At 46.3% G+C, this 18,809-nt stretch overlaps 1 protein-coding gene across 1 annotated transcript; it reads right to left on the bottom strand.

Annotated features, from left to right (window-relative positions):
- Positions 1 to 1,216: 1,216 nt before the first annotated feature.
- Positions 1,217 to 17,072, bottom strand: Fgf6 (fibroblast growth factor 6). The gene is made up of 3 exons (XM_005334011.4): positions 16,396 to 17,072; positions 15,329 to 15,432; positions 1,217 to 5,491 (listed from the first exon to the last, which is right to left on the bottom strand). Exons 1-3 carry the CDS (start codon positions 16,739 to 16,741, stop codon positions 5,315 to 5,317), a joined length of 627 nt encoding a protein of 208 aa, XP_005334068.1. The 5' UTR covers positions 16,742 to 17,072; the 3' UTR covers positions 1,217 to 5,314.
- Positions 17,073 to 18,809: the final 1,737 nt, after the last annotated feature.

The following is an 18,809-nucleotide window of genomic DNA, read 5'->3' as shown; positions in this document are numbered from 1 at the left end:
TTCAAACACCTGCTGTGTTCCTCTCTCACAGCATTCCTCCTCCCCTACCTGCAGACTTAACTTACTACCCCAAACCTCCTGACACCCTTCAGAGATCAGTTTTCTCTGGGATGGAGTCTCTTACCCACCTAGATAAGGTTAGGACCCTGTTCTTGAGCTTCCTCTTTAGTGCCATTCACCACACTTTGCTGTAATCATCTATCTTCCTTGTCAGACTACGAGGCCATATATCATTTGTCACAGTGATATTCCAAGGGCTCAGCATGGTTGCTGGCACACTGGAGGAGTTTAGAAATATGAATTGCTTGAATAAATACAGGAATGAGATGCAGAGGCCAAAGGACCAGGCAGCTCTTCCAAGAGCACAGAGATTTATTCAGAACCCATTTTGCTCAGCTCAAGGCACATGTTCGTCTACCCCAGAAGTGGCAGGAGGAGGCAGAGAGGTATGTAGAGATAGGACTGGCCAGAGCAGGAACATGGCAGAGAGGTCACAGGTCTGATGACCCGAGGTTCAAGAAGGGATATGTAAAGGGAGGGGGAGTTACTTAAGTTCCTTGATCTTCTTCTTCATTTAACCTGTGAAAAGATTTTATAATTTATAGAGGCTCTCCTAGCTCAAATGTTCTCTATTTCCAGGCTTCCCACTAGATCGTGCTTTCCACGGTCAGAATTTCTGAGGGTGCATGTTATTCATGGGGACTCCTGGGCCCCACATATGATCGATCCAAGGCCTCTGGAGTGGGCCTTAGAAATCCACTGATAACGTGCTCTTGGTGATTTTTTTAAGAGGGTGGAGACTGTGTCTACTTTGTTCAGTCATGTATCCCCCAAACCTAGCCCAATTTGGGGACAAGGGGATCAGAGTATTTCTCAATGAATGAATGAATGAATGAACAAATGAATGATGAATGAATTCTATTGGTAAAGAAATACATATTTCTGACTCTTAACAAGGCAGAGGGGCAGAGGGATTCGGCCTCCCTGGGGCCTTGAGTTGCTTCCTTCCCCCTTCTCTGCCAGATTCCCCACTTGTAAGGTAGGACTGGTGGTCTACGTGAACCCCACCACTTCTGCCTGCCTTCATCATCAACACCACGAGGGGTCTCTGCTTTCTGTTTTCCCTGTCCATGCCTCCTCAAGATAGGGAAGAGAATTAAGATAAAAATCAATCACAATCCAGAAATTTGTTGTCAGTTTTAATAGGAGGGGTGGAGTGAAACAATTTAGAGAAACGTATAAAAAGACCTTTTACTTTTTTGCTGGAACATGATATGGTTTGTGCATAGCACATACATATTAAAAAATAGAAGCATCACATTTCACAAGCACATGACTGAACAGCTTCTGGGTTTTCCTATCCGCTGTACCCAAGTTTAAGGACAGCTTTGCACCGGGACCCAGCCTGAGGTACTTAATGATGTACAGAAAGAGAAAAACCACATCAAAACACAGCTGTTTGGGGCTGGAATTTCAGTAGTTCAATGAGGTATACAAGAATGGTTCTATGTTGGCTATCCATATGCTGCACTAGATTCAGGATCCAACTGGGGCATACTCACGTCCTTCTCCAGCTCTGGGAAGAGGAATTGTCCACTCAGGTGTAAGCACAAACTATAGTATTTGTACAGATCCTTTGGGCCTTGTCCTGAACCTCCCTATCGTTGGGGGCTTTGGGGGCAGTGACACAGGGGTGGCTGGTTCCTGTGGGTAAGGAAGGAAGGAGCATCTACCACAGACCCACTGGGCAGACTGAGAGTGGCAAGTGGCAGAGAAAACCTTCTGAGTGACAACTGGCCCAGAGTCTTTGGGGAAAAGCAGAGGGATAGAGAGAAGTAGGGGTCTTCTAGTTTGTGTCCACATAAAAAGTAGAAGAGAATAAAGGGAAGAGGGGACATTTGGTGTTTTGGGGGCCAACAAGTCATGTGGTAGCTACATTTGCCCCAGTGACTGTGGCACAATGCATCAAAGGCCATGGATGTCAGACACTGGGAGAAAGAGAAATGATAGCTCATAAGCTCTTCCATGTCCTCCTTCCCTCAGGACTTACATAGAGCAAGCACTTGAAGGATCTGAGGTCTTAGCATAGAAAAGGGCCCAAATCCTGCAAGGAAAGAGAATTTCAAAATGTTCAGGATAGTTCTTGGGACAGGAGAGGATTTCAAACCTGGATTGTTGGTGTGGGGAGAAGACTATATGTCTAAAAAGGAGAAATATTTTTATCCTGAATCAGATAACAAGAAAAAATGTTCTTTGTCTTTGTTAAGCCATTAGAATAGCCCTGACCAAGGACTTGAATATATGTGTGAGTGTGTGTGTGTGTGTGTGTGTGTGTGTGTGTGTTGGAGGTACTGTGGGACATGCTGGTAGAGGGAAAAGCTGTGGAAGATAATGATAAGGTATTAATTTCAAAATCATATGCAGTTTTTCAAGGGAGTTCCAAAAATGTTTAGAAAGTGGGAAAAAGAAAAGATATTAAAAGGCTTTGAATGATTACACAGACCTAATCAACAACTTGAACAAAACATTTAGAATTTTCTGGTTTTCTAGGAGGTCCATCCATTGCCCTGGAGACGATGGAGATTTTATAAGGGTCCTGTGACTCCCTACTTGCTTCGGAGCTAACCTCCTCCTAGCTGAGAAGTCCATCTTCAAGTGTACGTAGATATGCTCTTCTCTTCATTATCATTTGCTCTTGGAGAGGGTATAAGTCAGCCTCTTGGCTCTTGGAACCCAAAGTTTGCATGGAGCTGCCAGAGAAGGTTCAGGATAGAAGAGAGTCCAATTAGCTACAAAACTCTATAAACCAGGTCCATTTGCTCAGGATTTGGGGGAGGGATGATCCAAATCATTCTTAGAACATCCTCAGTGAGAAAGTTGGGCTCACTATTCCCCTGCCCATGGTAACATCTGCCACAGTCTTTTGAATCCAATGGGGCTGACAGCTGAGTCTGAGTGTGGGACTCAGTGGACATTTGACCAGGTACAAACCAACTCTCCACACTCTGTGCATAGTAGCAGGAGAAAAGGGATTGAAATGCCCTTTGATATCCTTTCATCAATTTTTGTGGGTGGGACTTTTCTTAAGCCTAAGTCCCTTATAAGTAAAAGAGAAAGCCTTTAAGTGAATTATTTTGCATGAGAAAAATCTAAAAGCATCAACCATACATCTGTACATTCAGAGATAAGATTCAAAATACTTAAAAACTAGTATGATGCAGGTCATACTGGTACCAGTTGGACCGGATGCCCACCTTCTCATAATTGGTGTCAGTCACAGAAAATCAGTGTGCTGGTATGACTACATAGTGGCCGGACCTATATTTCATGGCCTCTCCTCACACCTAGCATGGAAAATGGGTATAGACATCCATCCAGCCATCCTGCATTCCCAGTTCCATCAGGAATACAGATGCACCTTAGGTCCTTAGTGCCTTCATTTCTGATATGCTCTGTTAAAGAGACTGATTACACTGGATCAGATCTCTTAAAAAATAACCAAGTTGGTGGTCTCCTGCCTCCAAGCAGACCTGTGTTTTCAAAATTATGACAGTCAAGATGGACTGATTTCCTCTCCCTTCCACTTGATCCAAGATCCAGCTCCTTCTAGTTTCTTTCCAAGGCTTGATTACATGCACACATGCTGCTGAGCCACTACTGTCTGTTAATCTTAGCTCACCTTGCCATGGCCTTTACCTCTTTACCCAGCACACATCCACCCTGATCCTTGCAGAGTAGAGGAGGCAGCCAGCACAGTGTCTCTCCCTGGGATTGCCAACCTCCATCTTCAACTCAGAATCCCTCGCCCCGATCTATCTATAGATGCACGCATCTACGAATAGAGAGGTATGTTGAAGATGAAGGTATTTGCAACAGATGAGGGATTGTCTTGCAGGCCGGGGCCCCTGAGAGTAGCAAAGGGTGTCAGGTCATTTTGTAACTCGATGGTTCACATATGCCGAAAATATTTGCACTCTGATACGGCTCTCTCTGGTTTCAGATTTAGGAACATTCCAATGGTTCAGGAATCTGAAGGCTCCAGGCAGACCACATTTATAGTCACTCGGGGAACCTCTGCTTTAAATACTCTCAAAGGACAGGAGGCAAGAAGGCATGGTACAGCGAGGAGCCACTTCAGCTTGGCTGCTTGATCTCCCAGGATTAGCACTCCTCTTCTACTGTAGGGAGTCAGGGGGCAAACTCTAGAGGTCATGGGGCCCATTCTATTGCATCCAGGGTGCTGCGTGTACGCGAGATGAGGACGACTGAGAAGGAAGTGAGAGTATCAGATGAGAACTTGGGTGAGTTTCCTGGACATGGTTGGAGAGGAATTATCATCTGTAGTCCAAAGCCTCTCTACTTCCTTCATGCCCTATTTTGCATCCCCTTCCTTGCCAAAGAGGTTGCCATTATTAGGATCCTTGTCATCTGAGGTTAAAATAAGACCTGGTTCAAAGTGAGGAAAAGTCACGGGCAGGCAGCCTGGCCCTTACTTGTTCTTGGAGCACACACAGCATGAAGTCCTCCAGGCAGAACAGCTCTCCACAGAACACTCAGTTCCTCCTGATGCCTCCAGTGGACCTTGTTCAATTGCCCTGGGCACTGCTCTGCCACTTTCTTCCAAGAAGGTGACCCCCTTCTACCCCGTGGCTTTGATGATGCATCCCAGTTTCCCTAGAACCCCCCACAGGCATGAAGCTCGGGGCATCTGACCACTCTTTTCCTGGTTGGCATTGAAAGTTCACACCCTCTTGTCCTGCCCTCTTTGCACTCGGAGGACAGCTGCTCCCAACCACCCGTGTCGCCTGTGCCGTCAGCGGCCTCTGAATGAAAAGGTGATTGGAAAGAGGCAGAATGGGAGCAGATCAATCCTTCTGGCTTGACAGGTGACATTCTTGCAGGCAGATTCCTGCAGCGATGAGGCCAGGGGAAAGAAACTCGATGCTCTGAAATACTTTTGCTCTGAGAATATATACAGAGATGGATGGATCTACGTGGACACACACATACTCCCACCCTGGCCCTTTCCTGTGCCCATAGTCACATTCCACAGGTGTCATCTCTACCTTCTCTTCTCAGGTGAGGTCAAAGCACAGGCTTCATCACTAGTCTAAGATGCTCGTGGCCACACCTCACTTGGGTGAGTTCAGAGCCATGGGATCAAGTAGCCAAGGAAAACAAACCCAGGTCTCCCCAGGCACAAGATAATCCTGATTCAGAAGTCATGGGGAACAAGAGGGAACCGTTCACTTGTGCAAAATTCCCATAGAATAGATATATAGCTGTCAACCTGTGAGCCCCTGTTCATGGGTCCTTAGATCCTGGGAAGAAAGTGAGTGACAGTCATGATTGGAGACACCTTGCTGCCCCGCTTTACACGTCCATATTTGCTCAGGGCGATGTAGGTCCCTCGGTACAAGTCTGACTCATAGGCGTTGTAGTTGTTGGGCAGGAGGGTTTCTCTGAACTTGCATTCCTCTTGGAAGCTGGGCTGTGGAAGAAAGGCACACACAGCAGAGATTCAATAACACACGAGGAGTGCTGCGAGTGGCAGCTGAGTCTTGTCCGGTAGTCCCCTGCACCAGTGTGCCCTCCCTTCCCTTTGTAAGACAAGCACCACGGGTCTCAGCCCTCCTGGGAGAACAGAACCTGGGAAGTCAGAGCTCCATGGCTCCCCTGCATGAAGAGGAGGCCAGGGTAGACGTGGGTGGTCTGTCTGTGGGGTGGGAGGCTGCTGAAGCTCTACCAGTCAGGTCTCCTGACTTCTAGGCCAGGACACTTTCTACTCGTCCTTAGGTGATAATGCATTAGGAAGCTGCTTTCTCAAGCCCATTTGAGAGACAGTCTAGTGGAGGAGGATTGAGACCCAGGGGTTTTATTTAATGACTTTTCTACTTCCTAGTTGTGTGAGCTCCACAAGTTTCCTCCCCTCTCAGCCTCAGTCCGTTTTGTGCAAACTGTGTGTGGAGGGAGCTGGTGAGGATGGGGAGTGGAAGGGCAGGGAGAGAGGAGGATCTCTTAAGTCCTTCCTAGTACTGTTCTTTCTTCCCATTCATGGTCACTCCATTCCCAAGTTGTTATTTCACAAACAGGCCCATTCTTGATTTTTGATTTTGAACTTGGGAGATGTCTGGTGCCTCTTAGACATTTGTTGTTCTCCAGGGCCATGAAGGAAAGGAGACAGTAAGGGATAGAAATTTTTCCCTGAAAAAGAACCTGGTTCCCAGTGTGGTAGGTGGTTCCAAGGAGTCTGGGGCCAACAATAAATGGCTCCCTTCAAGGCTAATTTGGTAGAGGTTTGTGTGTGAACCACCAGTTCTCAGAAGATGAATTTTGAACTTCCTGTCACACATTGACAACTTCATTCCCAAGAAATCACCCAAGCCACTCATTCTTCCTAGAAAAAGGGCTTTTTCCTCTCCACTTTCCTGAGGCTCTGATCTGGGGGAGTCCATAGGGATTTCTATGCTCTTCAGGGGTCGAGAGAGCAAGGTGGGAGCCAGGAGACTTTGAATCTAGACTTTAAAATGAATACAAAATGAAACTGAAAGAAATAGGTAGAGTATAATTTCTCCTCCTTCCTGATGACTGAAGTCATTTGACATAGCTGTCACCCTGTGAGCCCCTGTTCATGGGTCCTTAGATCCTGGGAAGAAAGTGAGTGACAGTCATGATTGGAGACACCTTGCTTTACACGTCCATATTTGCTCTATATATTTACAACATATAGAAACCACCCACTCAATAGCCAATCAGTGGTGCCAGGGGAATCCTCTGACCTTCTCTGTAGAAAGCCTGCTATTAGCATCCTGGCCTCACTGTTATGAGGGGTGGTAAGGAGCCCGTTCACCAGCATCCCAGACTCTAGAACCCTTTGGGGCTGACCTCCCTGACAGCATATAAACACCATTGGATAGCTATTTTTCTGAATGTTTTTCTTTTCCAATAGACTCCAAGATTCCTGGGTCAAGGACTGGGTCTGCTTTGGGATATGATGCTGAACTGAAGGTTTAATAAGAGCAACACTGAAACACCAGAGATACTTTCAGGGTGGGAGGAGAGTGAGCCCGGGGCCAGAGGGCCAATGGGAACGTTGTGACCAACCTCCCCCAACACACACCCTCATCCTCCCTGGCTCTTATTTACTGTTTACCAAGCCATTTCACATATGTTAATATGCTTGAGATAAACATGAAAGCCTTCCCTAAGCTCATGCATATCCTACCAGGAGATGGGGTTTGTCTTACTATTAGTGCTCAGTACATATTTATGGAATAAGTCCAGGAAGGAATGCCCACAAGCACAGAATGAACTCATCAAAGTAGATCAAGAGCATATCTGCATCAAAGCTTTGCGCTTCCACTCATAATCATCACCTCTTATTAGTTATGTGAACCTGGACAGATTATTTATCCTCCTAAACCTTAATTCCATCATCTGTAAAGTGGAACAGTGAGGATAATTATGCCATAGAATTGGAGTGAGCATCAACAGAATCATGCATGGGAAGTCCTGGGTCTAACGCCTGAGCTGTACTCTGACTGAATCACCAATTACTTTACCATAAAACCCCTAAAAAGGATTTTTGTTGTTGTTTTTTTCACTCTGGGTCGCTAATCCCATAAGATTTGCTGTGGGTCAGTGGACAGTTTACCTTTTAAGCTCTGCAGTTTCTGACTAAGTGACTGGGAGGTGTGAGCTAGCAGGGACAAGCACAGAGGCAGGATGAGGAGGAAGTGGTGCCAGCCCAGGTATCTCGCTGACCATCAGGAGGCTCTGAATGGTGGATTCTCCACCTGAGCATGGGGTGTAGAGTCAGCCACAGGACTCAAGATCATTGATGAGCAAAGCTTGGGAGCTGAAGTACTAGAAGTCGAATTCAGGATTGGTTGTGAAAGTTAAATGGGAAATAAATCCCACTAATTAAAAGGTCTGTTGCAGTTCAACAAAAAAACAGTCCAGCAGTCAATCAAACATATAAAAATGAATCTAATATAAATATAAAATAAAAGCATCATTCAAATTACTGGAGAAAACATGGTGTTATAACAACTGGATAATATACTACTACTACTAGCTGGGCGTGGTGGCACATGCCTGTAACCCCATCAGCTCACAAGGCTGAGGGAGGAGGATCACGAGTTCAAAGTCAGCCTCAGCAATTTAGCAAGGTGCTAAGCAACTCAGTGAGACCCTGTCTCTATATAAAATACAAATTATGGCTGGGGATGTGGCTCCGTGGTCCAATGCCCCTGAGTTCAAGTCCCGGTACCCCCAAAAATGAAAAAAATAAAAAAAAATTCCAAAGCAGCAAAATTTAAACATAAAAAAGACAATCATTAAACTCTAGAAAAAAAAATATTTTGTTAAATTTTTAATTGTATGTGTGTGTATGGGGGGGCAGGTTCTGGGGATTGAACCCAGGGCCTCACATGGGCTAGGTAAACATTCTAGCTGAGCTACACTTCCCACTTTAAAAAAAAAAAAAATTGAGACAGGGTCTCTCTGTGTTGCTCAGGTTGGCTTTGAATTTGTGGTCTTGTGGCCCTCCTGCCTCAGTCTTTCAAGTAGGTAGGATTACATGTGTGCACCATCATGCCAGGCCAAAAATATTTTTAACAGTCTTAGAAAGATTCTGGAAATGAACATTTATAAAAAACCAAACTCTCAGAAAAGGAGATACAATAGCATTTGAGCATAAGAAAATATGTCTAGCTGAGTGCAGTGGCACATGCCTATTATCCTAGTGGCTTGGGAGGCTGAAGCAGGAGGGTCTCAAGTTCAAAGTCAGCCTCAGCAACTTAGTGAGGCCCTCCCTAAGCAACTCAACAAGATGCTGTCTCTAAATAGAATAAAAAATAGCACTGGGGATGTGGGCTCAGTGGTTGAGTGCCCAGTACCCACCCCCCCATCACCAGATCAATCCCCAGTATCCCCCCAAAAAAGAAAATATGTCTAATAAGAGAAATGTATATCATAATCAAGAGATCACATTTTCAATGATCAGATTGTAAGAGAACAGTGTTTGATACTATTCTGCAGTTGGTGAGCATAGAGAAACAAGGAAAGGTGTGTACATTGTTATATTGTCCATAAGGAACAACTTGACAATATCTACCCCAAAAATGGACATAGAAAATGATCAGCAATTCCAATTTTAGGAATTTATCGTATTGTCATGTGCTTCCATGTGCCCCCAAAGTTATGCTGCATTATTTTTCACAGAAGACCCAAAACAACATACGTATCAATTAAGAGGGGCATGGTTGAACCATTTATGGTGGATCCATGCCATGGAATACTATCTCATGAAAAAATAAGAACCCTCTTGGTGCACTGATACAAAGTGGTCTTCAAAACATACTGTTAAGTGAAGAGTCAAGGTCTGAAAGAGTGTGCAAAGTACATTCCTGTTCATGTGAGCTTTAAAACATGATGCCTGTGTGTGCACACATGAGCATGTGCATGGGTTATTCCTGGAGTGGTCCATGAGGATCTGGTAACAGTGGCTGCCTCTGAAGAGACACTTCTGGGCAGTGAGACTTAAGGTCTATGGAAGATTCTTTGGTAGATTTATTTCCCCCTAAACCATGCTCATGTGTCATTTGTGCAAATAAGTAAATTGTTTAAAGTGGGAAAATAATTCAGGGTAGAAGATGGGCCAGGAAACGTTTTTTTTTTTTTTTTTTTTTTTTTTTATCAGACGCAGGTAGTCTGTCCTGGTGTGGTCCTGGCCCTCTCCACCCACCTGCCTTCCCCTCTGTTCTAACTTTACATGTCCCTGGAGAGGAACCCGCCCAGTCAGTTTCCAGGAGAATTTATTTCTGATCTGGATGGTGGTTAAGGGGGAGGTTGTGTGTGCTGTTTGCAGACTGGAAGGGAGGAAATCAAATCTAGGGCGGAGGGAGTGGGGCAAAGGAAGGGGGAGGTGCCTAATGATTCCCCTCAAGAAACACAGGACACATCCCACTGTCTAGAATGTATCCAAGAGCCAGCCGGTCCTAAGAGTCTGTGTCTCCTAAACCATTAGTTAAGTGTGCATGACTGCGGTGGTATACATAGCTAGCCCTACGTGAACATAGGTTCTGCATCCCAAAGTTCAATCAACTGTGGATTGAAAATATTTGTAAAAAAGATTGCCTCTGTATTGGATGTGTATAGTCTTTTTTCCTTATCATTCTTCCCTGAACAATATAGCATGACAGCTATTTATGTAGCATTTACATTATATTTGGTACTAAAAGTAATTTAGAGATGATTTGAAGTATCCAAGAGGATGTGAATAGGTAATGGGCCATTATATAAAGACTTGAACAGAATTGGGTAAACATGGGATACCAGGAACCAGTTTCCTAAGGATACCAAGAGATAATGTGTTATACTTAATTCTCTGCTCAACAGATTTTTTTTTTTTCCAGTGCTGTGGACAAAACCCAGGCCTTATACTTCCTAGATAAGCACACTGCCGCTGAGCTGCATCTAGCCCAGATCAATAGATTTTGACGATTCAACCCCTCCCCCCATACACACCTCTTTGGAAGATCACTACTCTATTTTTTTTTCCATTCTTTCTCTCTAGCCCATCTCATACCCTTAGCTTTCCCCCAAACTCTGTACAAACCTAAAGAGCAGACAGAGAACTAGGTGAAGTTTCTTTTTTGAGCCCTCTGCTTTCTCCCTGCTGGCTCCTGTCAAGGGGGTCCAGGTGGCTAGGAACAGGGGTCCCAGGTGGCTAGGAAGTCTATGGCATCCCATGGATGCATTTTCCCTGGAGTCTGCTGGAGCCTGATGCTTCAGGTTAATGGGGTTTTTCCCAAGGACCAGAGCGGTGCTCAAGACCCAGCCTCTGAATTCATCTCCATCATATCCCGGAGCTTAAGGTTCTCATGGCTCAGGAATGTTGGCTCCTCAGCTCTGGTGAGAAAAGCACTTGGGCCAAGTGAATGCCGTGTTAATAAAAGCAGCTACCGTATATTCTTACTTGAACAAATGAAAATAATTCTAGCAGATCACATTTCCTGGGCCTGCCGGGCTCCAGCACCAATGTGACAATGTCTTAAATTCCACGTAGGTTTCTAATCAGACCCATGTGGAACCAAACTTCACGTAAAAAAGAAAAAAGGAAAAGAAATGCATTCATCTTTCACAGTGGAGAAGGGCCCTCTGAGGAGCAGCAGGAACATGTCTCTGGGTGTTTCAGGTAAGCGGCCTCAGGCAGAAATGCCCTGAAAAGTCTGAGGAGGACCAGACAACCATGCTCTTGTCTTTGGTCAGAGCTACATAACTCCAGTCTTTAAAGATCCTTATCCTCTGCCTGCTGTGTGAGAGGGGAAGAGGCACAGGGATGGGGTGGAGTGGAAGGAGTTGGGAGATGAGGGGAAAAAAAAGAAAATCGTGTCCTAAGCTGCTTTCCTTTTGGAGTTCTTGATTGCTTCTTGCCCTGTTCTTAGTTGAACGTCTTCCAACTCTGAAGACGCTAGCATTTTCTAACCCCTTTTCCTAACATACAATTGTTAAGGAAAATTGCACTGTCAATTTAGATATGTTGGAAAGTGTTTTCATGAGATGGACCTTTCTTCTCATTCCTGTGGAGCCTTCAAAGCAGTTGGTGTTCTGTCTGCAGGGCTCAGGTCCCTTATTACCACAAAGTCTCGCTTTGTCTCTTAGGGCCCTCTCTCTGCACTTCCACTTGGTGGGTGTCCATTGTCTCATCCCCTCAGGAATCCCATCCTATACCAGGTGGGAGTGGCAGCTAGGACTTGGTCCCCAACCCCCAACACAACACAACGCCTCAGGTAATCAGCATGGAGTCTTCTAAGGAGGAAATCTATTTGTGCTTTGCACTTGTCAAACTACTATTATTTAGAAGGGTGTAAAGGCTGTTCTGATTATTAAAACTAAAATCCCTTAACAGCATAACTGAATTACTAGTATCTTGTTGTTAATATGTATTTTTCTTAACAAATGAGTGTCAACAGAACCACCATCAGCTGAAGTTCCTTGCGTTTTTTTTTTTTGATTGTTTGTTTGTTTTGTTTTTAAGTTTTATTTTGAGTCAAGATCTAAGTCCTAATTGCAACCCTTCTGCCTCAGCCTCCTGAGTCGCTGGGATAACAGACAGGCGACACCACGCTCAGCTGAGTTTCTTAATTTTAAAAGAAAATAAGAAAGTTGGTGTTCACTGATTTCAGCCTCAATCCACACCTGAGAGACAGCAGAGTCTAGGCCCAGAGATGATTATGGACTTTGCCCGAAATAAGACAAGTAGCTAGAAACTGGAACTGCCAAATGCGCCTGCGCTGTGGGCCTTCAGCTCATTGTCCATGGAGTGCTAAGGCGGTGCACATAGGACCCTGGGTGTGAGACCCGGGACACGATGTCCCCATCTGCAAAATGACCATGCAGGTTGAATGCACCTCTCAGGGGGCGCTGGGAGATAATGCTTCACAGAAGCCCTCTGCAGTGTGCCCGTCAAACAGTAGGCGCTCAATGCAGGGTAGCTATTTATATAGTTTCAGAAGGGAGGCCAACTACCCTCAGGCTCTGCACCACTCTCTCTGAGAAGCAGACACATGGGAGGCCTTGGCCCTCATTCTCTGACCATGAATTGCCACCTGGTCCCGTCACCAGCACCCCCCACCTCGTGAGGGTTCCCTTCCCCCCCAAGAGAAATTCCATTTAGCGGCAGTAGCAGCTGAGCCACCCCAGCGAGGGGGCAGCGCAGGGGGCTTAAAGGGAGATAGTGTGAATGAAATCATCACCCAGCGGGAGTCTTCCTGGCTCCAGGGATCAGTTGGCAATTGTTTTTTTAGATTGTGATAATGGCCCCTGAAGGGCAGAAGAGGGAACCGGTTTAGGGTTGTTCAAGAGCATCTGGTCTCCAGCCACACAGGTGCCCAGCATCAGGTGCCCAGGCTTGGGCACAGCTGTCCAGACCCTCTGACCCTGGGGTCCAGGGAGGAGAATCTCCCACCTAGGAGAAGATGCTCTTTGGTCAAATGCTGCTGGGGGTGGCAGAGTGAGAAAGGCGAGACTTCTGGACTCTGCTGGGTTAGTTCATCAACCTTTGACCCCATCTGTAGTCATTTGCCTGATGGGTTGGGGTGTCCAACAGTTCAAAGAGATGTCTGCTTACCATTTGCCACTCCGAATGCTTTTCCCCCTTTGAGGCATTTTCTCTGCTAAACCTTACATTCCTACCCTTTCCCAGCTTTTCCTACCAAGACCAAGAGGTTTACAGTGGAAAGTGCAATAAATTTACCCTAGATTTGTGCTCCTCCCCCGTCTCCACCATGGAGTTCCTTTCTGGATAAGGAGAAAGCAATGCTAGTTTTACTATTAAGGGTGGTGAGACTAACAGTTTATGTAATTTGTGCTTCCTTCCAGATTTACCTGTTAAAATCCCGGGCTTGTGAGGTAGACAAAGGGCAATGAAGGGAAGAGGGGAGGAGGATGGAATAGGGAAAGACAGTGGAATGGGTCTGATCTAACATTCCTAGTACATATGTGAGTACACCCAGTGAATCTCACCATCATGTACATCCACAAGACACTAATTAAAAAGAATGCTGTAATAGCAGAAAGATCAGTAAAGGGAAGGGAACGAGGTGGGAGGAAGGGAGGGGAAAGGGAAGAACTGGGGACGAAATTAGAACAAATTGTAATTATGTCAACATATGATTATGCTTTTATAATCATGTCAAAATGAATTCCATTGTCATGTATAACTACAAAGAACCAATAAGAAATATAAACAAACAAACAAATAAATAAAATCCCCTGCCTAGTCAACAATCCAAATTTCCAGCTCTCCAATTCAGTGGGAATCTGGGCAATATTCAAGCTGGTTAGAAGGTGCTTTTGGGGAGGATTCACCCCATGGAAGGGGTGCCTGCTCCACTAAAGTCTCTGGTTGTTCCCAGGCTGCTTCCTGTCCTTCCTTTCACTTTTCCAGAGAGTGATAAAGAGGTAAAGAGGGTGTTGGAGAATTCTAAGCCTCAGGCTGTTTCATTTCAGGTGCCCTCCAAGTCTCAGGGCTAGTATAACACTGGTGATCCCCTGTCTTCCAGAAGTCCTGTAGCCTGGTGGTCCCTAAGCCTGCCTATGCTCAAAAACACCCGAGAAATTAAAAAACAGACAAACAAAAAACAAAAACAGATTTGCAGCCCTCATCTCAGCCCTGCTGAATCATAATCTATGAAGGAGGTCCCTGCAAGGTGACCGTACTATCCACAGAATCAGGAGGAGACCCTGCTTTTCATCCACGCCATGTGTGTCCATCCCAGACTTTGAGATGTTAGTTAACACTAAAGGTAATGAGCAGAGGCCATCTGGTCAACCTGCTCCAGTATTTAAAAGGCCTCTTTTGCAGGGATAGCCCCCTTACAATCCAGCCCCAGCCCCAGATCTGTTTGTTCACTTCCTGAACTTCAGTTTGTCCTCCAAGGGGCAGTAAAATAGCCCTTCATACACTCCCCACAAATAACTCTGGTGTTACTTGAAGATTGCTCTGAGGTCTTCCTTTTTAGCTTCCTTTCTGCTGTCAAAAGAACTCAGTTTTGACAACTTCAACAGGATGTTTAAACCCATATTTTAGAATAGGCCAAATCATGGGCTGAAAGTCCCAGGTGGGTTGGAGAGCAGAAATTTTGATTCATGTGCTACACGTTGGCTACTGTGCTGAAGTGCCAGCATTTACCCTGCCAGAGACCATCTATGATGGCAGAGGGAGGGGTGGGACCAGTGCCCGCCAAAGGGGTGCCACAGAGGGGATCCTTCTCTAGTTTGCAGGATCAAAGACCAGAGGACACCAAACCTTGGAATAAAATTTCATAACAGTGCTCAAGATGGGAAACGGCCTCCATCTCCATGCTTCCTGTGGCAGTCCAGCTGGGATGCCTCCAAGAGGGACATCACAGGGCAGCATATGCAGGCTGAACTCTCATCTACAGGCCTGCTTCTCTGGGCCTCTCTGGAATCAGACCTGCCCAGGAGCCTGGATGGCAGCTGTATACCAGAGTGCAGACTCCTCTGACCCAAGAACTCCCTGTGCTATGGTTTCTTTAAATGCAAAGGCCCTGGCAAATGGATCAGGAAAATCATAGTCTAATGCAGACATCAGTTAATTCTGAAGTTAACAAAGCAGGAGATTCTAGGAGCCCTCACTTGCAAGGGCTCCTTTCATAGCCCCTTCTTTTCTCATTTTGGATAAAGATTCACTTCATTTTGGATAAAGATAAAGATTCACTGTACTGTATTTGTATTATTTCCTTCAATTGTGTGTCGGGCCTTATGCAACCTGGAGCATCTCCTGGCCTGATGAACTCACCGTTGTGTACAATCTTCCTTTACTGTTCATGGCAACGAAGAGTGCACTTTTCACTCCAAAGAGACTCACCACACCTCGCTCCACTGTGGAAATTTCCAGCAGGCCTGACAAGGAAATGGGGGTTATATTACCTAAGGCTCATACAAATCAGAGTGGGGACTCAAGCCCCCACCACGGCATCCAGTCCGTCCACCTCCTCCTAGATAGCCAGACTCTCTATGACCTCTGTCCTTGATCTCTCTAATTTTAGGAGATCCCATTGCTAGATTCATCATGTCCAACCACTATCCTCTGAAACATCAGTTCTGCAAGAAAAGGTTCTACATTAGTGACCACCATGCATCTATTTAAGATTAGCTTTGAATCTGGACTTTCACTGAATCAATCCCTCCAGATCCCTGGCTTGGGTAAAACCATGAGTTCTGATTATTATGATGATGATGATTATTTAATATAGGCTCACATGTTTTAACAAATCTCAAACCATCCTATCTAGGAAACATTGCAGCTACACAGAAGCTATTGGCTTACATGGATCCTGCAGTCCCCATCCTGTCACAGCTGGGAGATTACTCATGCATAATGTGTCAATTTGTAGTATAAGGACCCAGGGACAAAGGGAGCAGGTTGAAGTAAAGAAAAGAATGTGCTTCAGCTGGGAATTTTGCAAACCATTTGCCTTTCCTTCTCAGAGAGGGAAACCGAATAAAAATAAGTTCATGTCTAATTTGGTCCAAGAATCCTTAGTCAGTCTCCCCACTGCTGCCCCATGGTTTTCTAAGGTGATGGTCCCTAGGGGTCTTACAAGGCCTCAGATGGGCCAGAAATGCTGAAGTAATTAGTGTCACAGGGACTGCATAGGGTGATGGCAAAGGCCACCAAGATGCTCAGATCTCAGCATATTGAGTTTGCACCCAGGTAGGGTCCAACCAAGTCATCTAAGCAGTGCATAACATTTCTCCCCCTTTATAGTAGGGCTCCATCCACCAGAGCAAGACCCCTTCATCTTTTAGTTCTGCTAGAGCCCAAATCCCCAAATGTCCCATCTGGCTGCAGTAGTCACTCACTGTAGGGGTTCTCCTCGTGGGTTCCACTGATTCTGCCGTCGGGGGACACCTGGAGGTGAAAGCCGATGCCCACGTTGCAGTAGAGTCTCCGCTGCCGCTTGATTCCCACCAAATAGCCGCTTTCCCAGTTCACCCCGGCGATCTCTCCAGCAAGCCCAGCTCGAGACCTGGATAGCAGGGTGCCCCAGCCTCTCGAGTCCAGCAGCGTACTGTTGGCGCGGGTGCCTGCAGGCGAGGGCACCACCATGCCCACTAGGACGCCTAGGAAGACGAGAGCCTGCAGCGTGCCCTGAAGACGTCCTGCTCCCCGGGACATAGTGATGAACAGCCTCTGTCCCAGGGCCATCCACCTTGCCTCTCAGGCACGTGGTCAGAATTAATGGCCCTAAAAATACCGCCCTTCTTGTTTTTCTCCCCTCAGCATGGCGGCAGGGGCTTATTTTTGGAAGGCAGATGAGGGCTGCTGACATGAAACCAAAGCCTGCTTCGGGCACTCGGGTTGAGAGCAGAGGGACCCAGGCTGAGCCGCGGCCGGTAGGGACCATGGCTTAGGGACGCTCTCTAGCTTGCCGCTTGCTCCGTCCCGAGGTGATACTATTTGATTTGACCTATCTTTATAGTTCAGCAGCCCGGCCCTCCCCTCCACCCATCATCCCCCTGACGTCAGCTGGCCTAGCTCACTTATCCAGGACTGTAACATTAACCTGCTCCTGGGCCTGGCTGCCTCCCCAGACCCCCATCACCCTCTCCACTCCCCAGGGATTCTGGGAGCCACTGTCATTCCAACTATGAGGCAGGAATGAAGTTAGCAGGGAGCATCTCTGGGGGAGGGGGGAGCTGGCTGGGAGCCCAGGGGAAGAGGGAGGCAGAAGCCACCCAGGACCCATATTGGGCAGCAGTTCTTGGCCTGGCAGTGCTGGCTTCCTTATTTAGAGGGCAAAGGGTAAAGACAGGGATGGGGAAAGGCTTGGTGGCGGGCCATGACAGTGGCCTACAAGTTACTCTCAAGACTTCTTCATGGAAAGAGCTCATAGTAGAAGAGGGTGCTGAAAGGCCAAACCTTTGCAGCAAGGGATTGAGGAGGGAGAGAGGGTTTGGCCCCTGCTCACCACCGTGGCTGTGCCATTCACTCCAGGTGGAAATTGTGTCTGGCCCTTGCCTAGCCCTCTGTCTGTTCCCCTCATCCCTGGTGGCTGATGGATACTATTCCCATTGTGCAGATGAGAAAGCAAAGGCTTATAGATGTGAAGTGGCTTGCCTGGGTTACCACAGTCACCAAGTAGCAGAGTCAGAGCTTATCAAGTGTACCTGAGTTCCAAGCCTATCCATGATTTTGCTTGTAAATAGAAGCAGGATTTCCAGGCTTGCCCCCTGAGTTTATTTTGCTATATGTACACCAAGAACACATTATGTAATTTTTTCAGTAGCACAAAATGATTCATCTGTTAAATAAATAAATACTTATAAGTATCTCTGATGTGCATGGGAATTTCTGCATTTGCAGCTAACTTTGGCTAAGCTGGTATTAGAACTAGTAAAAATATTTCTGCTAAGAAGTTATTCTCACACTCAATTTTCTCTCCTCCTCCTCCTCCTCCTCCTCCTCCTCCTCCTCCTCCTCCTCCTCCTCCTCCTCCTCTTCTTCTCACGCTCAATTTCCTCTTCTCATATTCTTCTTCTTTTTCTTTTTTTTGGGGCGGGTACTGGGGCTTGAACTCAGGGGCACTTGACCACTGAGTCATATCCCCAGCCCCTTTTTTTAGTATTTTATTTAGAGACACTGTTCCACTGAGTTGTTTAGTGCCTCACTTTCGCTGAGGCTGACTTTTGAACTCAGGATCCTCCTGCCTCAGCCTCTTGAGCTGCTGGGATTACAGGCATGAGCAACCATACCCAGCCTCATAGTATTTTTAAGTGTATTGCCTGTTTAATTGAAGTAAAGAAAATCTTTTTGAAAGCCTACAAAACCCCTCACAAATTGCTATGTAAATTTAAGAAAAAACTGCATCCATCAGTGGAACATCAGCTCTGATTCTAAAGGAATTAGAAGGGGTGTGTATTGGGGAGGAAGTAGAGGTGGCAGTTTTAGTAGGGATGGGTTTGAACATCCTGTGCAGGTACAAGCTGGTGTCAGGTTCCGCACTGGGCAGGAAGGGGCTGGTGATTCCCTTGGTTACACTCCACACCCACACTTCAGTTTGCAGGCAGCTTGGAAAAGCTCCCAGGGTGGGTTCTACTGCTTGGGGACTCTTCTGAGACATGACCATCTCCCTTCTGAGTCTAATCCTCCTGCTTTGGCCTGGTCCCAGCCTCTGGTCTGTGGCTTCTGCTTGCTGTGTGCCCCTCTAGCTGATTCATTTGGACTGATGCATTTCTGTTGAAGCTTTGATTTTGTCCTACATGTCCTCTCCCAG

Source organism: Ictidomys tridecemlineatus, chromosome 6 (assembly GCF_052094955.1).
Source record: "Ictidomys tridecemlineatus isolate mIctTri1 chromosome 6, mIctTri1.hap1, whole genome shotgun sequence".
NCBI classification, from domain to species: domain Eukaryota; kingdom Metazoa; phylum Chordata; class Mammalia; order Rodentia; family Sciuridae; genus Ictidomys; species Ictidomys tridecemlineatus.
This window is presented reverse-complemented; position numbering and strand designations above follow the sequence as displayed.